Below are 19,768 nucleotides of genomic sequence, written 5' to 3' on the forward strand. Positions count from 1 at the left end.
ATGATTAGGGGACTGAAAGCTAAAATATGAAGAATGGTTGAAGAAACTGGGTATGTCTAGCTTAATGAAGAGAAGGACTAGGGGAGACAACAATATTCCAATACCTCCCAGGTCCTACAAAGAAGAGGGAGTGAAGCCATTCTCCAAAGGGTAGGATAAGAAGCAATGGATGGAAACTAATCAAGGAGAGAAGCAACTTAGAACTGAGATGAAATTTCCTATTATAACAATCAGTGGAACAACTTGCCTCCAGAAGTTGTGAATATTCCAACTCTGGAATTTTTAAAGAAGATATTGAATCACCTCAGACAAATGGATCACCATTTGTCTGAGGTGATGTAGGGTTTCCTACCTAAGCAGGAGGTTGGACTAAAACACCTCCAAGGTCCTTTCCAACTCTTTATTCTATTCTATACTTCATGAATATTGGCAGAGCAAATTACTGTATGTAAATAAAGAGTAAAGTCTACATTTTCTTGCACTGTTACCTAGTTGGGTAATGAGGTATCTACTTGAGAGCACCAAGGAATCTACAGTTCAGTCCTGGGGTACAGATACTTCCTTCCATATTCTCAATTATATGATAAGCTCTTATTAGCCAAGCAGTAGAATAGTGTTTGCCCTTGGGAAGATTACCATGCATTGTCAGTGCTAGTGCTGGCCCTCAGCTGCTGTGTTTTAGTGACAAAATGCTGTATGTAACTTTGCATCCAAAAATTCCTCTAATATTTGTGTGTTAAAAAGTTATTTAAACATTTTGAAGATTAGATTAGATTAGATTTATTGGATTTATATGCCGCCCCTCTCCGCAAACTCGGATTTACCCAAGAGAAATAATGTACAAAAACTTAGACTATCTAATGTCTGTCTGTCTACCTATCTGATTTCTATGCTGCCCTCAGATTCAGGGGGTGGGTGTTTCACAACAAAGTAGTACATAATAGGTAGAAATCTAAATTTAAAAAATACTAAAACCCCAATGACTAAGAATACCAATCACTCATACTCAAGCAATCAAACATAAATTCGTTGGTTGGCCAAGGCTAGGTTTATTTGCGCTGTATTGCAAGGTCTGGATAAATTTTTTTCCAAACCTATTAGAGCACAGTGCAATTAAAACCAATTTTAAATGTAGAACCTGTTTATTCATTAATAGTATTAATAGTATGTGATACAGCTAGTCTTCGATTTACAAGTTTGCTTAGGGACAGCATGAAGTTATTGAAAGTAACTATTGCAGTATCTCCATGGGCACAGGGGTGGGCTACTGCCTGGAGGGGGAAAACGCAGTGGGGTAGCGAAAATGGAGCTCCACCCCAGAGCACCCAATTTGCACTGAAAGATGAAAGAAAATGCAGGGCATCCTGCATAAGTCATGCCCAGTGTGGTAGTAAAAAAATTGGTAGCCCTTCACTGCAAATGACTCACATTTATGACGGTTGCAGCCTCCCAGAGCCACACGACCCCCTTTTGCAACCTTCTGACAAGCAAAGTCAATGGGGAAACCAGATTATCTTAACAACTGTCTTACCAATTTAATAACCGCAGTGATTCGCTTAACAAATGTGCCAAGAAAAGTTGCAAAATAGAACAGAACTCATTTAACAATTTTCTCATTAGCAAAATAAATTTAGGGTTCAATTGTGGTCGTAAGCTGAGGACTTCCTGTATTTAGTGGGAATCCTCCTAAATTTCTTTGGATACACCCTACCTGAAAGAATAAGAATCAATTGTTTTGCCACTCTGGGTAGAATCCTTGAAATTTGGCGGTACAGTCGTGTGAATTGTCTCTATGTCAGTCAGTAGTCTCCACATGAGACTATTCAAACGACTGTACTGCCATGAATATACCCGGGACACAACTGTAAAAGAAGCGTTGAGTGGCTGCGGAATCGCCCGAAAGCCACCAGCCTTTCCCGCCAAAACAACGCCGGGAGCCGCGCTTCCTCTTTTGCCCCGCCCACTCCTCCCCCCGCGCCTCATCCTTCTGGCTGCGGTAGGTGGCGCTGCAGAGAACCGCGTTCAGCGCCCCTCCGGTTCCCGTTCCGGGGCCGCAGCCCGGCTCGTTCCGCCGCCGAAAAGGCACCCGGTGCCGCAGCTTGCCGCGCCCCCTCCCTCCCTCCGGCCAGTCCCCGCTTTGCGGGGTTTGCCCGCTGGGCCTGCTCCCGCCATGGCGACCAAGAAAGGGGGCTCGCGGCTGGAGACGGAGATCGAGAGGTGCCGCTCCGAGTGCCAGTGGGAAAGGATCCCCGAACTCGTCAAGCAGCTTTCCGCCAAGCTCATAGCTAACGGTGCGGCCCTCCGAGTGGGAAGGGACTCGCGGGGGGGGGGGAGGGTTCAGAGGGGGGGGAGTAAAGAGGAAGCCTGTTCCTCAACCTTAACTCCCGACAGCCAGGGTTGCAGGTGCAGCGAGCGGGGGCGGGATGCGGCAGCTGCTTTGAAGCGCGCCCGTTGAGAGGAGGAGGAGGAGGTGATGAGCTGGCCGTATCATTAGCCGCGCCCGGGTGTTTACAAGGCACGCGACGAAGCTAAACAAGCGAGCCCTCTGGGCACGTGCAAAACGGAACAGACGCGCAACCCCGCTCCCCGTTGGATCGAATGTTTTCAAGGCAACCTGATGCTCTTCGCGGTCATGCTTGGCAGGGAACGCTGGGAGTTGTAGTCCATTTGCATCTGGAGGGCAACAGGCTTAGGCGCCGGGGTAGGCGAAGTCGGCTCTTATGTGACATATGAACTTCAACTCCCAGAATTCTTGAGCTAGCAATGATTGGCTCAGGAATTCTGGGAGTTGAAGTCCATAAGTCAGAAGATCCAACGAGGAACCCGTTGGAGGGAGACGGCCAGGGAAAAATGTTGGTGCTGTTTCTGCCGGTCAAAGACACCAATTCTAAAGCTTTGCTACCCGATTGGATAAAGATAAAGCTCCCCTCTATTTTAACAGGCCTTTCCTATGTGGCTGGAGAGGAACTAACCTAGAACCTTAGGTAGCAATCTACATTTGCCCACTGTTGACCATTGGTATCTTGTATGTATCCAAAACTCATTGTTGCCATTAATTTTTTTAAGGCATAGGAATTCAGTGGTAAGCTGTAATAAACTCTGAAATTCGAAATTGCATAGTAGGGTAAGGGAAGTGCAGTTTTCCCCTTCTAGTGCAGTTTTCCCCCCATCAAAGTGTGTTGCTGAAATGGCTTCTGTGTTTGTAGCTTTAAAAACTTAATCAGATTGTAGGAACTCTTGCCATATATGACTTAGTTCTCACTGAAGAATGAAAACATTGTGCAAAGAGCACTTTCTGAAGGGCTTATTTTAATTTCTCCAATGTTTCCTGCTCTCACTAACTAACTAATATTACTTGGATACTCTGAGATTACACAATCAATGTCATGAAAAATCCAAATGTTTAATGTGTCTTTTCTAAGTTACGTATCTGGCAGGAGTATTCCGATCTCTGATTTGCGAGATCAACAGGGAAATTACTCTCCAAGGTTTGGGATAAGGATAAAAAGAGTGCACACTTTGTTCGACTTAATATCAGATAAAACGTATGGTTGGCCTTTATGTTTGATGTTAGAACTCTGGATGTAACAAAACATAATAGAAAAAAGGCGTCCCCTGCATCATTGTATAACAATGAACAAAACCTTTTTTTAAATCCATTTATACTTCACATTCTTAACCACCCACCACCCTTAATAATTCTATGTCTAATATTAAATTGCAGATTTAGGAGCATACTGCAAATATGTATTTAATAAATACAGTATCTATTTCTCCTGATCAGGTTAGTGGTGTAAGCTGAATTTTGGGGTAAATTTGCATTCTATAGCATTGCCAGATGGAAGATTTATTTTAAATGTATATAGTCTAAATGGCAAAATAGGGGAAAGAAAGGAGGGAACAGGTGGTAATTTTATTTAAACAATGGGTTGCTTAAAGTATATGTGCAAGTATATTCTCATGTGTTTACTAGTTTTCATACTACAGAAGTATGGGTCTGAGTGAAGAATTTTCTGTTAATTTGGATCTTCAATCAATTTTATTTTATTTTTTTTTATCTCAGAATATTAAAAAAATATTTATATTTGAGGAGGTATTATATTACAGAAATATAAACATTTAAGATTTGGGATAAGAATACGTATATTCCAAGCTATAACAATCTATGTATGCTGTTGAATTGTTCTTAGTTTTAATTAGGATTTTAGATATTACCGTAGTTTCTTTTTCTTGACTTCTTTTTATTGTTGCTGTTATTGTAATTTTATACTGTTGTAAGTCGCCCTGAGTCTTTCGGGATTGGGTTGCATAGAAGTCAAATAAATAAATAAATGTGTGTTTAAATTAAAACAGATTATGCTGTCAAAAGTAAGGATAATTGTCTTAGTCACTGCCATGTTGCAGTTCTCTTCTGTTAACAAGAAAAAGACAAGGTTCACTTCCTGCTTAACATTTATTTAAAAGATAGAGAGAGCTGCCCAATTCATATAATTGCAGCTGTTGATGGCATACGTCAAGTAAAAACAAAACAGAAAACAATGACTACATTGTTGGAGAATATTTACTGCAATTTATTTATTTATTTATTAAATTTATATGTTGCCCATCTCATTATCAAGAGATTTTGGACTTACAGAGATTGAAAGCAGAATGCTCAGATTGTACTGTACTTCTTGTCAAGATTTGTGGATATTGAGCTAAGCTGTATATCTTGGTATATGTTTCTGTGAACTGAGTCACAGGACAGCAGAGTCACTGGCCATTTGATTGATCAAATAAGTTGCCAGAAAATGGGTGTATGGTAGATATTGTAAATTATAGTTCAATAGCATCTGGAGATCAGGGGTACCCATGCCTTTTTAAAGATACAGCGGTACCTCTACTTACGAACTTAATTCATTCCGTGACCAGGTTCCTAAGTAGAAAAGTTTGTAAGAAGAAGCAATTTTTCCCAGAGGAATCCATGTAAAAGCAAATAATGTGTGCGATTTGGGAAACCACAGGGAGGGCGGAGGCCCTGTTTCCTCCCAGGAGATTCCTAGAGAGGCCCCACGGAGGCTTCTCCCTGCCTTTTCCGGTTACAGTTTCGGAGGCTCGGGTTTGTAAATGGAAAATGGTTCTTGAGAAGAGGCAAAAAAATCTTGAACACACGGTTCTTATCTGGAAAAGTTTGTAAGTGGAAGCGTTCTTAGATAGAAGCACCACTGTACCAGATGATAAAATTGTTCATTTTTATTCTTAATCATATAGCTTTATGAGCAGAATTGATTAGCTTTTAGCTTTTCCACTTTGGAAAACTTTGCATTACTTGATTATTATATAATGTAGTATTAGGCCAAATATTTCTCAAATCAACATACATGTACATTATCTGAAGTCTGCATTTTGATGGCAGATGGTGATAAAGAAATTCATTGCTTAATGAAGGAGGAGAGGAGACATCTTAAGAAAACATTTGTGTAATATTAAATTAATGTAAATTAGGTCTTGTGTAGCCCAGAGAGGAACTGATTACATAAATCTTTACTTTAATGGCATATGTTCATTTTTTAGTAATTTGAAGTATTAAGATAATAGGTTATGCTTCAGTTAAATAGCATCATTATCCATAACTCCTTCTAACATACAGATGCAGCTAACTGTGAGGGATATACAGTTGCTCTTGAAAAAGAAGTAGAAGAAGCAAAGGGATGCCAGTTAATAAATAATAATGCAAAGAAGTTAAAACAAAAGTGAAATATGCAGAACTTCAGGATAGTATAGATGTCAAAATCCAAATTACCTGAAAAAAATATTCTCTACTTACAAAAATCTCTGGCATTAGAACTGTAATGACAAACCTATGACACGCAGAAACCCAAAGTCCAGTTGGCTGGTGCAGACATGTGCGCTGGTCACCTGGTCTTCGGGTTTCTGGTGTACATGCACATATTCCGAAAAGATGCCAAAAAGGGTCACAATCACTGCATTAGAAGATGAAGTTAGCACTTTAGTCATTATCAAGTCAGAAGGCTATAGGAATATATGAAATATCCACAGGAATCTGGCAAGCAACAGAAGAAAATTCAGTAAAGGTTCAAACTAAGCTATGCCAGCAAATCTGGAAAAAAAAATACAATAGCCAAACAGATTGGAAGAGGTCAATCTACTTACCAATACCAAAGAAAAGAGACTTAAGAGACTCACGTAATAGCCTTTCACACTCTAGAAAAAGAACACTTAGGATTAACCAACAGATTAGAGCCCTACGTGGAAATGGAGATCCTTTGCAGCTGACTTTAGAAAAGCCTGAATACATTATTATGGATGCCTGCTGGATATTTGAGAAAGCCAAAGAATGCCAGAAAGAAGTTAGATATGCTTCATTGATTATAGAAAAGTGGGTCATCGCATTTTACTACCATTTTTATGACAATCATTAATTGGTAAAACACAAGTGGTAAAGTGAATGCCAGAGTTGTTAAAGAAATGACAAAGGATCATTAAACTAATCAAACTCATGTGTTAGAATTTAAAGATTTTTTTTAAAAAAAAGTGACGCCAGAGAAATGATCTAAAATGTATAAAGATACAGTACTTCTAATCACTGTTGAAAATGTGAAAAAACATGGAGGGATATTTTATCATTCATAGTAGACATGGAAAAAAATGAAAACATACGGGATACAAATACATCATTGTGATGCAGAGAGTTTCAAAAATTAGCACTCAGTGAAACCAAAACCTTACCTAATATGGTAACTCCAGTGCACAAAGACAAATTAAAGAAGCACCAATGATGGAGAAATGGATAGTGAAGGTGACTGATTTTGCAAAAATGGCTAAATTAACTTGTTTGATTAGGAAGGGAACTACAATTTGGACTGGAAACCTTTATAGAGTTTTTGCAGCAAAGGGGTAAAATTTAACTCCTGATTTCAGTATTTAGTTATGATATGCAATATGAAAGAGTGAAGATGGTAATTGCTATGTTTGTAACCACTTCAAAGAAGATTGAAAGCCATTTCTTTAGATATCTTTCTTTTATTTTTGCTTTTTCTTTTACCCTTTTAGAATATTTTTTATTTCTTCTAAGTTTCTGTTAATTTTTTAAATTTTTTAAAAAATTTCTTTTAACTAATTTTTAAAAAAATCAACCTGGAATTCTCTTTTGAGGCACAAATCATCATGCTTAAGTTTTAATTTAAGTACACTGTGCAAATATCTATCTCTGGAGAAATCTATAATGCTGGGAAATAGTATGAGATTGACTGTCATTTTTATAGTAATAATGCACCATTGCAAAACCCGATCAAGCAATTGATTTATTAGCATGTTAAAGTCATAGATTTGTTCTTACAGATAGTCTTCAGCTTAGCAGCTGGGCAAAGTGACCTAGCGTCCTCCCCCAAATATATTTACAAGCCACTTATGAAGTTTTTATGGTTGTTCTTCCCCACAGTCATACCACTGCATTTTGGCAGCTAACTGGCTTGACAGTTAGCTGCAATTTACAGCGTTTTTATGAAAAACTGTCCTTTACTTCCATTTTTTGCAAAATGCCCCACAGCAAATGAGGATTAATATAAGGTTGTTTCCCATAATTACATTTTATATAATAATAATTTAATAATAATAATTTATTAGATTTGTATGCCGCCCCTCTCCGAAGATATAGATAATTCATTTAATCATATTTATGGGGTACCACACTGATGCAAATTACTCCTTTCTATTGTAACAGTTACGTTTTCTAGGACAGAACTGCACTTCCTTACTGCGTCTTCAGTATTTTTTATATCTATGTCTATGTCATTGTATGTATTTTGCTTGTCACTTATTTTGTTTTCTTATTACTGTACTGTATAAGCAAAATGTTGTGTTACAGCATAAAGGTAGACATATTTAAGTAGAAGTATCTGTTATTTATATTTGGAATATGCAGTGCCTGAATATCAAATGTTGAATATATGTGATCCTATTGTTAGATCTATAGAAGTGTAAACAGGAAATAGTCACTGAGTCTGCTACTGGAACTTTTGGGGAACTGATAAAATTTGAATGTTGGCAGGTTCTTGACTTTTTCAAGGGATGATGCTACTATTAGAAGCCTCTTTAATTGACTGGCTTCCTGTGCTGCAAACAATAGATTTAGAAAGGCTTATGAAAGAACTGTTCAGTAGTTACATAGGAATTACTTTTTTCTGAAGTGGTGTGAATATGTTTGTGACTGATGGAATGAAAAATCTTTTAAAACAAATATTAGCCATGTTCTATAAAAGCCTATCTGGTGTCCTTTGAATAATGGTATTATATGAGAGAGACTCACTATATGTAAAGCAAGAAAGTTCAAGCCATCATTTGTCATAATTGTGATGATTATGGGGTATACAGTGATCCCCCGGGTATCGCGATCCCAATCATTGCGAACGGGCTAAATCACGATTTTTCAACCCGGAAGTAAAAACACCATCTGCGCATGCGCGCCCTTTTTTTAATGGCCACGCATGCATAGATGGCGCCGGGCAGATCAGCTGCTGGGCGGCTTCCCTGGGTCTTCCCCCTCTTGCTGGCGGGAGGGCGAGAAGCCCCCCCAGCACCCGCTCGCCCGCTGCTCGCCGCTCGCCCGCCCTTCGCCCAGCCACCCGCCCTTCGCTCGCTGCTCGCCCGGCCACCCGGGTTCGGGGGGGTGCTGGCAAGCCCCCCATGCCGGCGGCGACGTTTTAAAACAGCCGCGCGGCTTCCCAGCTGAGTCCTGAAGCGAACGTCCGCGTTTGGCTTCGGGACTCAGTTGGGAAGCCGCGTGGCTGTTTTAAAACGTCGCCACCGGCATGGGGGGCTTGCCAGCACCCCCCGGACCCCGTTTGGGGGGCTGCTAGGAAGCCCCCCATGCCGGCGGCGACGTTTTAAAACAGCCGCGCGGCTTCCCAACTGAGTCCTGAAGCGAACTTCTGCGTTTGGCTTCGGGACTCAGTTGGGAAGCCACGCGGCTGTTTTAAAACGTCGCCGCTGGCATGGGGGGCTTGCCAGCACCCCCCGGACCCCCAACCCGGGTTTGGGGGGCTGCTAGGAAGCCCCCCATGCCGGCGGCGACGTTTTAAAACAGCCGCGCGGCTTCCCAACTGAGTCCCGAAGCCAAACGTCAAAGGCGAACTTCCGGAAGTTCGCTTCAGGACTCAGCTGGGAAGCGGCGCGAGCGAACGGCTTGTCCGCCGCCTGCCTGCCCGCTCACCCGCCGCTCGCCCGCCCTTCGCTCGCGCCGCTTCCCAGCTGAGTCCTGAAGCGAATTGGCTTCAGGACTCAGCTGGGAAGCGGCGCGAGCGAGCTGCACGAGCGAACGGCTTGTCCGCCGCCTGCCTGCCCGCTCGCCCGCCGCTCGCCCGCCCTTCGCCCGCCCACGCCGTTCGCTCGCGCCACTTCCCAGCTGAGTCCTGAAGCGAATTGGCTTCAGGACTCAGCTGGGAAGCGGCGCGAGCGAACGGCGTGGGCGGGCGAAGGGCGGGTGAGCGGCAGCGAGGAGTTTGCGTGGGCGGTGGGGAAACCCCAATCTTCGACTCCTCGCTGCTGCGGCGGAAGTAAAAACACCATCTGCGCATGCGCAGATGGTGTTTTTACTTCCGCAGCGCTACTTCGCGAAAAACCGATCATTGCGAGGGGTCCTGGAACGGAACCCTCGCAATGATCGGGGGATCACTGTAGCTCAATGAAAACCCCAAATCCACAATCTCAGAAAATTAGAATATTACATGCAATCAATAAAACAAGGATTGTACAAAGAACAATATTGGGCTTCTGATATGCACTCAATACTTGATTTGGGCCTCTTTTGCAGCAATTATTGCCTCAATGTGTCATGACATGAAATCTATAAGCCTGTGGCACTGCTGATGTGTTCTGGAAGACCAGGATGCTTCAATAGCGACCTACAGCTCTTCTGCATTGTTCAGTCCCTCATCTTTCTCTTGGCAATGCCCCATAGATTCTCTGGGGCTCAGATCAGGCAGGTTTGCTGACCAATCAAGCACAGTAATCCCACATTCATTGAACCAGGTTTTGGTACTTTTGGAAGTGTGGGCAGGTGCTAAGTCCTGCTGGAAAATGAAGTCAGCATCCCCATAAAGTTCATCTGCAGAAGGAAGCATGAAGTGCTCCAAAATTTCCTGGTAAACAGCTGTGTTGACCCTGGATTTAATGAAGCACAGTGGATCAGTACCAGAAGATGACATGGCTCCCCAAATCAATACAGAGTGTGGAAACTTCACACTGGACTTCAAGCATCTTGCAGGGTGTGCCTCTCCATTCTCCCTCCATATTCTAGATCCTTGGTTCCCAAATGAGATGCAAAAGTTGCTCCCATCAGAAAAGAGGACTTTGGACTACTGAGCAACAGACCAGGTCTTGTTTTTTTAGCCAGGTAAGACGCTTCTGACGTTTGTTGTTCAGGAGCATTTTAACAAGAGGAATATGACATTTGAAGCCCATGTCCAGGATACACTAACTGCAGCTTCAGTCCACTCCTTGTAAAAGTCCCCACACTTTTGAATGGCCTTTTCCTGATAATCCTTTCCAAACTGCGGTCATCCCTGCTGCTTGTGCACCTTTTTCTTTCACACTTTTCCCTTCCACATAACTTTCTATTAATGTGCTTTGGTAAGACATTTTTGGGAACACCCAACTTTGTTTGCAATTGCCTTTTGAGGCTTTCCTTCCTTATGGAGGGTGTCAATAATGATTTTCTGCACAACTGTCAGATCAGCAGTCTTTTCATGATTGTAATTCCTACTGAACCAAACCGAGAGACTATTTAAAGACCCAGAAACCATTTGCAGGTGTTGTGGCTTAATTAGCTGATTAGAGTGGGTCATTCTGCGCCTGAAATATTGTACTTTTTCACAATATTCTAAATTTTTGAGAATGTGGATTTGGGGTTTTCATGAGCTGTACCCCATAATCATCACAATTATGACAAATGACGGCTTGAACTCTCTTGCTTTGCATGTAATGAGTCTCTCTCATATATTAGTTTCACCTTTTAGGTTGCATTGCTGAAATGAACTTTTGCATGCTATTCTAATTTTTTGAGTTTTACCTGTACTTTGGTGGTACATCATGTGGCATCAGATCAGTTACTTCAAAGTCAAGGCAGGAAACATTACATTCACTTTAAATGTTAGAAGAGTCTCAATCTGAACATTTTTTAATCTGCCTTTCTAATTAGTTGAAAAGAATACTTTTAAAGATAATGTTAATAAAAATACCGCCTGTCAAATCTCAGTTCTGAACAGACCCAAAATAGACCAGGTTTGAAAAGCGGGGGAAACAACCATTTTTCAATGTATTGCTAATGATATATTATAGAACTCCACTCTCTTTTTTGGAAGTCTTTTAACATTTCCATGATAATTGAACTGTAAAGTAAATTTGATTTTTAGCAACCATTGTGTGATTCACCTGTAAATAGCTGCTTATGTTTGATATTTTTAATACAAATGTTAAAACTGGTATAAAAGTAAATAATATTTTCCCCTCAAAATGGAAATCGCTCCTCAAGTAAAACTTACCAGTAAATTAAATATTTACAATGCGACCTCATGCAATGATAGCCTAAGAGATATTTCTCTTTTGCAGAGTGCTTTTGGAACTTTGCCAAGTCACTTTAGTCCCTCCGTGAATTCATAATAACAAGTGAATTATCTTTGAATGTATTTTATGAATAAAACGCATGGCATTTTAAATTAATTATTTATCGTATTGTATTATGTGTTTGTGAGTTGCATAGGGAATCTTATTGTTTTATAATAAATAAAAGCAATGGTTACAAATTTTAGGGACTATTTATGAGAGAAAAATAGGCATGCTGAGAAAGGATCAAGTGCCATTTGATCCTGCCTCCATTAACTGTACAGTTCTTTTCTGAAGTTGTTTTGCATAGGAGAAGCAGCTGTTGGATTAATGTTACAGTCAGTAATATTGTAGAACTTAGTTTTTGTTTGAAGAGTCCCTACATATCAGACCCATTTATTGCTAGGTCTGTCCTCACCTTCAATGCTGGCTCCCCAACTCACTCCTCAAGCCAAATGTCCCAGTTGCTGAATGAAATTATCTTAATTCCAGCTTCAACGAAGTGATTATTCAAAATATAAATATTACCTATGTGTCAAAGAATGAAAAAAGTTAGGGCCAAGAAATTCATGGAATACTAATTGCACTTTCATTTGACTAACATATGAGGAGCCATACATGTTACTTAACCGATTGTACAGAAGACCATCTCAAGGCTATGATGCACATCGTTAACAAGAGGTGGATTTAAGATCTTGTTTAAACTATAAATCAGACGTTCTTGAATGTTGCTGTCCCAGATTCCTGGCAAGCAAGCAAAAGCATAAATCAATCTTCTGTTGCACTTTTCATTAGGCAAATAGGTAGACAATTGGTGCTCAAAGCATCAAAATAGTATGTGATTACAGACAGATAGCTTCATTTGCTTGTGTGCTGTATAATAGATGTACCAAGCACTTTCAAATTAAATAACGAAGGAAGCATTTTTATCAGGAAAGCATCCTCTCCCCCCCTCCCCATTTACTGCTGATTATGTTATGCTTATTTTACTAAGGCTGCTAATACTATAAATTATTTCATTCATCCATACTCAAATATATATGCAGAACAGAGAGATTAAAATTTTTTACTATAACATTGCAAACTACTGTAATGGACACAATAAAAATGAGAAAGATCAGGGTGTTGGACTAGAAGCCTCTGTTGTCTCTTCCAATTTGGTTGTTCTGTTACTACTATAAGATTTAGGAATCAAATTATGTGTGTGGTATTTATGGATATACAGTATTAAAAAGATAATTTGTTAAACTGTGTATATTATGGAAACTGCTAATCCTTAATTTTGCTATATTATGATGAAAAAGTATCCTGATAATGGGGCAAATAGAAATACATAGACCAAAATAAGTACTGGCATCCTAGTGCTAGGCTGTGGAATGTCGTAACTATTTTTATTGACTACATCACCATTCTAGGCTATCAACTAGAAAGGCTAAATACAGGTAATACTTGCTAAATACAGGTTGTACTTGCTTAAGATCCATTTGTTCACTGACAGTTTAAAATTACAGCAGTGCTGAATGAAGGGACCCCCAATCCTCAACAGTTAGGCCATCACAGCAGCCCCATAGTTATGTGTAGGTCCACTTACCTTTTGGCTGGCTGCCTACCTACCTGCTGCCGCCAGCTATTGCTGCCACTTGGTCTTGCCTGCCACATCATATACCACTACCATATACCACTAGTAACTTAGAACTAAGGATAAGTTTCCTGACAGAACAACTAATCAGTGGAATAGCTTGCCTCCAGTAGTTGTGAATGCTCCAACACTGGAAGTTTTTAAGAAGATGTTGGAAAACCATCTGTCTGAAGAAGTGTAGGGTTTCCTTCCTAAGCAGAGGGTTGGACTAGAACAGTGTTTCCCAACCTTTTTTGAGCCGCGGCACATTATTCACATTTACAAAATCCTGGGGAACATTGAGCGGGGGGAGGGTAGGGGGGCGGGGGGCTAAAAAAGTTTGGCCAAAAACCTCCTCTCTTCCTCCCTTTCGCCCTATTTCTCTCTCCCTCCCTCTTTCTTTCCCTCTCTCTCTCCATCCCTTTTTCTTTCTTTCTTCCTTCCTCTATTTTTTGCTCTTTCTCTCTCTCTCCCTCCTTCCCTCCCTCTTTCTCTTTCTCTCTCTTGCATTCTTTCTCTCTCTCTTTCTCTGTCTCTCTTGCTATCTCTCTTTTATTCTCTCTTTCTCTCTCCCTTGCTTTCTCTCTCTCTTTCTCTCTTGCTTTCCTTCTCTCTTTCTTTCTCTCTCTCCCCCTCCTCTCTTTCTCCATTTCATTCTCTCTCTCTCTCTTGATTTCTCTCTGGCTTTCCTTCTCTCTCTTTCTCTTTTGCTTTCTCTCTCTCCTCCTTTTTCTCTCCCTTTCTCTCTCGTGCACCACGCCGGCAACAGAGAGAAAGAGAGAGAGAGAGAGCAGACAGAGAGTGGAGGGCGTCTTGCCAGTCCGCAGCCCCTTGGATCAGCGGCCCCGCATGCCCCAGCGCAGACTCCGCCGTCGCCTCCGCCTAAGAGGCAGCAGCCACATTCACCCCTTCACCCTCGCAGGTGTCCATGGCGCTCAGCACCCGGCCACGAGCCGCCTCCGCCTCCCGGTACCCCGCCCGATTTCTACCTGCAGGAACGGGTGGTGGGGCGGCACGAAGGGCGGCGCTTGAAGGCCACCACGGCGCCGTTGTTGTCATCACGGCGCAACGCCATGCAGTCCTGGATTGCTCGCTTCTCCAGCCAGCAAGCCAACTGCCTGGGAAAGCGGCACCCTTTTTAAACACGCGATTTTCCAACACGGTGCTTTCCTGGGCAGCCGACTTTGTTGGCCGGAGAAGGGAGCGATTCAGGACTGCGTGGCTTTGCGCCACTTCAAAAATTTCTGTGTGTGGGGTTTCCTAGTGGCTGTGCGGGCGAACGCCCATGCAGCTTAGAAGCCATCACCGCCAGGGAATCTCCAGCCAGGCCGGGCTCACGGCACACCTGACCATGTCCCGCGGCACACTGGTTGGGAAACACTGGACTAGAAGACCTCCAAGGTCCCTTCCAACTCTGTTTTTATTTATTTATTATTTAGATTTGTATGCCGCCCCTCTCCGCAGACTCGGGGTGGCTCACAACAGAATGCAACAATTCATGACAAATCTAAATTATAGTTTAAAATATTTTAAAAACCCCATTTACTAAGCAAACATACACACAAACATACCATGCATAAATTGTATATGCCCGGGGGAAATGTCTCAGTTCCCCCATGCCTGATGACAAAGGTGGGTTTTAAGGAGCTTACGAAAGGCAAGGAGAGTAGGGGCAGTTCTATTCTCTGGGCGGAGTTGGTTCCAGAGAGTCGGGGCCGCCACAGAGAAGGCTCTTCCCCTGGGGCCCGCCAACCGATATTGTTTAGTTGACGGGACCCGGAGAAGGCCCACTCTGTGGGACCTAATCGGTCGCTGGGATTCGTGTGGCAGAAGGCAGTCTCGAAGATATTCTGGTCCAGTGCCATGAAGGGCTTTAAAGGTCATAACCAACACTTTGAATTGTGACCGGAAATTGATCGGCAACCAATGCAGACATGTTGTTATTATTATTGCAATGATGGATGGAGTCTTCTTTCACTCTGCCTTCTTTCACACTGGTGCAATAAGGGCCTTCTCTCACTTTGGCCAGGCTTTCAGGTTGCACATTGGACAGGTCTTCTATTTGTGTGCCAGCCAGGGCCTTATTTGAGAAAGAAGGCCCTGCTGCAAGGGTCCTTCTTTTGTTCTGGTACTCCCAGGGCCTTTTTCTATGTGCCAATAGGGTATTTTCCTGAAAGATGGCCCTAACCATTACAAGGCTTAGAGACTCTGGCTGGTGCATGAGAAAGGTTCTGGTCGCAACAGTGCTAAATTTCCCTACCTGGTCAGTGTAGTGGTGATATGTAGAGCAAGCATGGCATATGACTTGGTGGCAGGGGCAAATGACCTCAGTGGACAGTCAAAAGGGCAGAGATGGGTGTCAATCCTGAAACAGGATGAACTGTGGCCATTTTCTTTTGGTAGTTTTCTTTTGGGAGGTTTCTCTTGTCACAACTTCAGGGCTGATACAGCCTGGAACAAAGGGACGGGCTGTAGAGATAGCTGGGGTGCTGTAGCCTAAATAAAATCTTTTCCTCTGGGAATTAAAGATGTTGGTACAGGTGTTTGAAAGATGGAAACTGAGGTCACCTAGCAACTGGACTATAGGCTGATTGGACCATGTGACTGAAGGCTCGGGTGGGGGAAGTGACAAAAATGTTTCTTTGAATTGGATGTAAAGCCAGCGGGAACGTAGAGCCGGTTTTCCACCAGGAACGTGCCAATTTGATATGTCCCAGTAAAATGGTCTTTGAGGCATTTGCCTCAAAGGCATTTGCCTTATTTAATGAGATGTATTACTTGGAACCTTGACAATGGGAGGGAGATAGGTGAGTGGAGGGAGTTTAAGTAGAGACAGTCCTTTGTCTTTGTCCAAGAATGGCTTAGATCCATGAGGGGGTGGTGTCCTCACCTAATGATCACATGGGAGTCAGCAATTGCATTGCTGGGACTGCTGTTGCTAAGCATTGCAGTCATGTAATGTTTCACTTAATCTCATCACTTAGTAAAGGAATTTCCAGTTCCACTTCCAGGGTTATTAAGTGAAGTCTGCCTGAAAAGACCATATTATACAATTAGTATATGAACATCTGAATATACATTTTCTTAGACGATAAGTGTAACACACACACACACACAGACACACACACAGAGCCTTTTAGGCTCTATTAGAAAGTGACATTTATTTCATGTTTAAGATGAGTGCCCACTCTAGAAGATATGCTGTAAAACTACTTAAAAATTAGTTATCTTAGTACATTTTTATGATTGATGGCTTTGAATTATCTCATAGTGATGCTTAGTGTTAATAGAACATAACAGTTATCTAACTATATAATAATTTTGTGTCTCTCTATAGATGACATGGCAGAACTCCTCCTTGGAGAATCCAAGCTAGAACTTTTTCTAAAAGCGAACCCTCTAAAACAAGGGGCAAGTCCCTGTGGACCTCGACCAAAATTAGTTGAAGTCAGGAAGCATCTCACTGCAGCACTTGATCGTGGAAATTTAAAGGTACTATGTGTTTCCATAGTAATTGTTAAGTGTATGATGTTTGAGTAATGTTAGAATAAGTAATGTTGCTTTTAAAATATTTAGATTAATATTTTATATGATTGCAATACAGATCTATTTTGTGTATCAAGAATTCCCAGTTTTTGTTCTTTCTTATTTATTTGTTTGTTTATTCATTCATTCATTCATTCATTTATGCATTCATTCATTCATTCATTCATTTATGCATTCATTCATTCATTTTTCTATGCCACCCTTCTCAGCCGACTTAGTTTTATAATACATTAAGTCTATATCCATGTTTTCTGGGATTCTATATGATTTGATTCAACTTAACAGGATAAATTTTTATTGTAGATAATAGGCTAAAATATATGGCTGTGACAGGTAAGGGACAAAAGCTCAAGAAATAAAATGAAAGATAAAACTATGAGAATGAAATACAGTGGTACCTCAAGATACGAACCCCTCGTCTTACGAACAACCCGAGATACGAACCCAGGGTTCAGAAAAATTTTGCCTCTTCTTACGAACTTTTTTCGTCTTACGAACGCCAAACCCGAACTTCCGGGTTCGGCGTTAGGGAGGCTGCTGGGAAGCCCCCCGGCTGTTTTAAAAGGTGACAGCCGGGCGGCGGGGCTTCTTGGCGGCCTCCCGAACGCTGAACCCGGAAGTTCGGGTTCGGGAGGCCTCTGAGAAGCCCCGCTGCGAAGCAGCGTGGGGCAAAGGGAGGCTGAAACCGCCGGCGGTTTCTGTTTTGTTTTTTTGTGTTTCTTTATGTTTTTCGCTGGGGGGGGGGAGCAGGAAGACCTTCCTGACTCCCTCCCCCCAGCCAAAAACACAAAGACGGTCCGCGACGGGCGCGGGGCGAGGCAGCAGGTCAGTATCCTGGGCGGGCGAGGAGGCGCGACCGAGCAGGCCCGGCTCCGGCTAGACCTCCAGCGAGAGGGGGCGGGCAGCGACTGGGGGCAGCGGCAGTGAGGGTGTGTCCGACTCGGGGCTGGTGGCGCCCGACGCAGCGGGCAACATTGGCGCGGGAGGCAGGAGAGGACCAAGCGACCGGAGCAGCAGCGGCGCTGTCGTCTCCGCGACGCCTGGCTTGAGTTCCCTGGCTGCCGCAGGCGCTGCGTGCTGCAGTGGCGGAAGGCGGTCACATGGCCAGGGAGGCTCGGCCGAAAGGGGCTGGAGCAGCATAGCCGAGCACGCCTTCCACCCGGGGAGTCCTGCCCTTTCATCCCCGCCGGCCAGACAGGCTTTGGGTTTTTGGCTGGGGGGGGGAGAAGTAGGACCTTCCTAACTCAAGCGGGCAGCAGCAGACCCCCTTTGGGTTTTCGGCTCGGGGGGAGGGAGTTAGGAAGGTTCTCCTGCCCCCCCCCAACCGAAAACCCAAAGGGGGTCTGCTGCTGCCCGCTCGAGCCATGAGGCATGCTGGGAAGCCCCGCAGCCCGGCTGTCACTTTTTAAAACAGCCAGGAGTTTTCCGAGCAGCCTCCGAGAACCCAAACGCCAAACCCTCCATGCACTTCACCCTGAATGCCTCCTGGCTCACGCGGGCAGGAGCAGTCCCCCTTTGGGTTTTTGGCTCGGGGGGAGGGAGTGAGGAAGGTCCTCCTGCCCCCCCCCCGAGCCGAAAACCCAAAGGGGGTCTGCTGCTGCCCACGTGAGCCAGGAGTCATTCAGGGCGAAGTGCATGGAGGGTTTGGCGTTTGGGTTCTCGGTTCTCAGAGGCTGCTGGGAAAACTCCCGGCTGTTTTAAAAAGTGACAGTCGGGCTGCGGGGCTTCCCAGCAAGCCCACGGTCAGTCAGCTGCGGGTGAGAGGAAAGCGAATGTCTCCTTCCCGAGCTCGGAGAGCTTCCTGGCTTTCGTTCTTGTTGCATTCGCGAGCTTTCATGCCCAGGAAGCTCTCCAAGCTCGGGAAGGAGCCCACAGTCAGTCGGCTGCGGGCGGGAGGAAAGCGAACGCCTCTCTTTGTTGCACTGCCGCCAGCATGGCCTGGCTGGCAGCGGAAGATGTAACGGAGGCGTTTTCCTGGAAGGAGTGCCATCCACCACTGAGCTTTTCGTAATCTGTTTCAATTTTCTTCACTCCCCCCCCAACATTCCCCGCCAAGCCCCACCTTGCTTCGCTTGAATGGTCGGAGGACACGACATTCACCGCCTCCCGTGCTTCCTTCGGCTTTGCGATTGGGCAGAGCGGCGGGAGGCGTGTCCATAGGCTTGGCCGGGTCGGCGCAGCACCACCCCCCTTCGCCAACCCTTTGGCGGTCACCGGTGGGGTTAGGCTGCCTCGTCACCGACTTCGCTGCCCCCGCCCTGCCCACCCCTCCGCCACCACTTAGGTTAACTTTCCCCGTCAACCAACATGAGCGGTAAGGAAGGGACCATCGTGGCCGGGCGGGGAACGCCGCCTTCTTTCTCTTTTTCCCACCCCTCCCAGCCCAGCCCCCCGGGCGGGGAGGGGGAGAGATTCTGGGGAGGGGGAGTCGGTGACGAGGCAGCCTAAACTCCCGGCTGTTTTAAAAAGTGACAGCCAGGCTGTGGGGCTTCCCAGCATGCCTCATGGCTCAAGCGGGCAGCAGCAGACCCCCTTTGGGTTTTCGGTTGGGGGGGGCAGGAGAACCTTCCTAAGTGGCCAAAGACGTTCCCAGCCCAGCGGCGCTTTTACATTGATCCCTTTCTCTGGCCACTTAGCTCCTCCCTCCTCCTCCCATATTCCGCCGCTCAGCTGTCATTTTGTAGAGAAGCGGAGGAGGAGCTGGATGCTGGTGGTGGCGGAGAAAGGCAAAGGTGGTGGTGGCAGGTGCCTTTGCTGCAGGCAGGTGCTGCAGGCAGCTCCCCCAGTTCTCCTGCGGACCTCTTCCACACACACCCGCCGCCTCCAGCCTCCGTGCCACCGCCCAGCTGTCATCTTGTAAAGAAGCGAGAACAGGAGCTGGATGCCGCTGGCGGTGGAGGAAGGCGAATGTGGCTGGGGGAAAGGCAGGCAGTCCAGCGCTTCACCTGCCTCCCAGCCAAAAGGCAAAGCCGCGCAGCTCCACAGCCGCCAAAGAACTGCCTC

General features: G+C 44.4%; 1 protein-coding gene across 2 annotated transcripts in view; it reads left to right on the forward strand.

Annotated features, from left to right (window-relative positions):
* The first annotated feature begins 1,955 nt into the window (after positions 1-1,955).
* Positions 1,956-19,768, forward strand: part of TTC7B (tetratricopeptide repeat domain 7B) — a 106,879-nt gene continuing 89,066 nt past the window's right edge. Inside the window, exons 1-2 of one of the 2 annotated variants that reach the window (XM_070753343.1) lie at positions 1,956-2,291; positions 16,557-16,711. In XM_070753343.1, coding sequence (XP_070609444.1) covers positions 2,171-2,291; positions 16,557-16,711 — 276 coding nt within the window. In that variant the 5' untranslated portion in view covers positions 1,956-2,170. Of the gene's footprint in view, positions 2,292-3,003; positions 3,026-16,556; positions 16,712-19,768 lie in introns of those variants that run through there. The other variant, XM_070753351.1, reaches the window with a different exon arrangement.

This window comes from Erythrolamprus reginae, chromosome 1 (assembly GCF_031021105.1).
Source record: "Erythrolamprus reginae isolate rEryReg1 chromosome 1, rEryReg1.hap1, whole genome shotgun sequence".
NCBI classification, from domain to species: domain Eukaryota; kingdom Metazoa; phylum Chordata; class Lepidosauria; order Squamata; family Dipsadidae; genus Erythrolamprus; species Erythrolamprus reginae.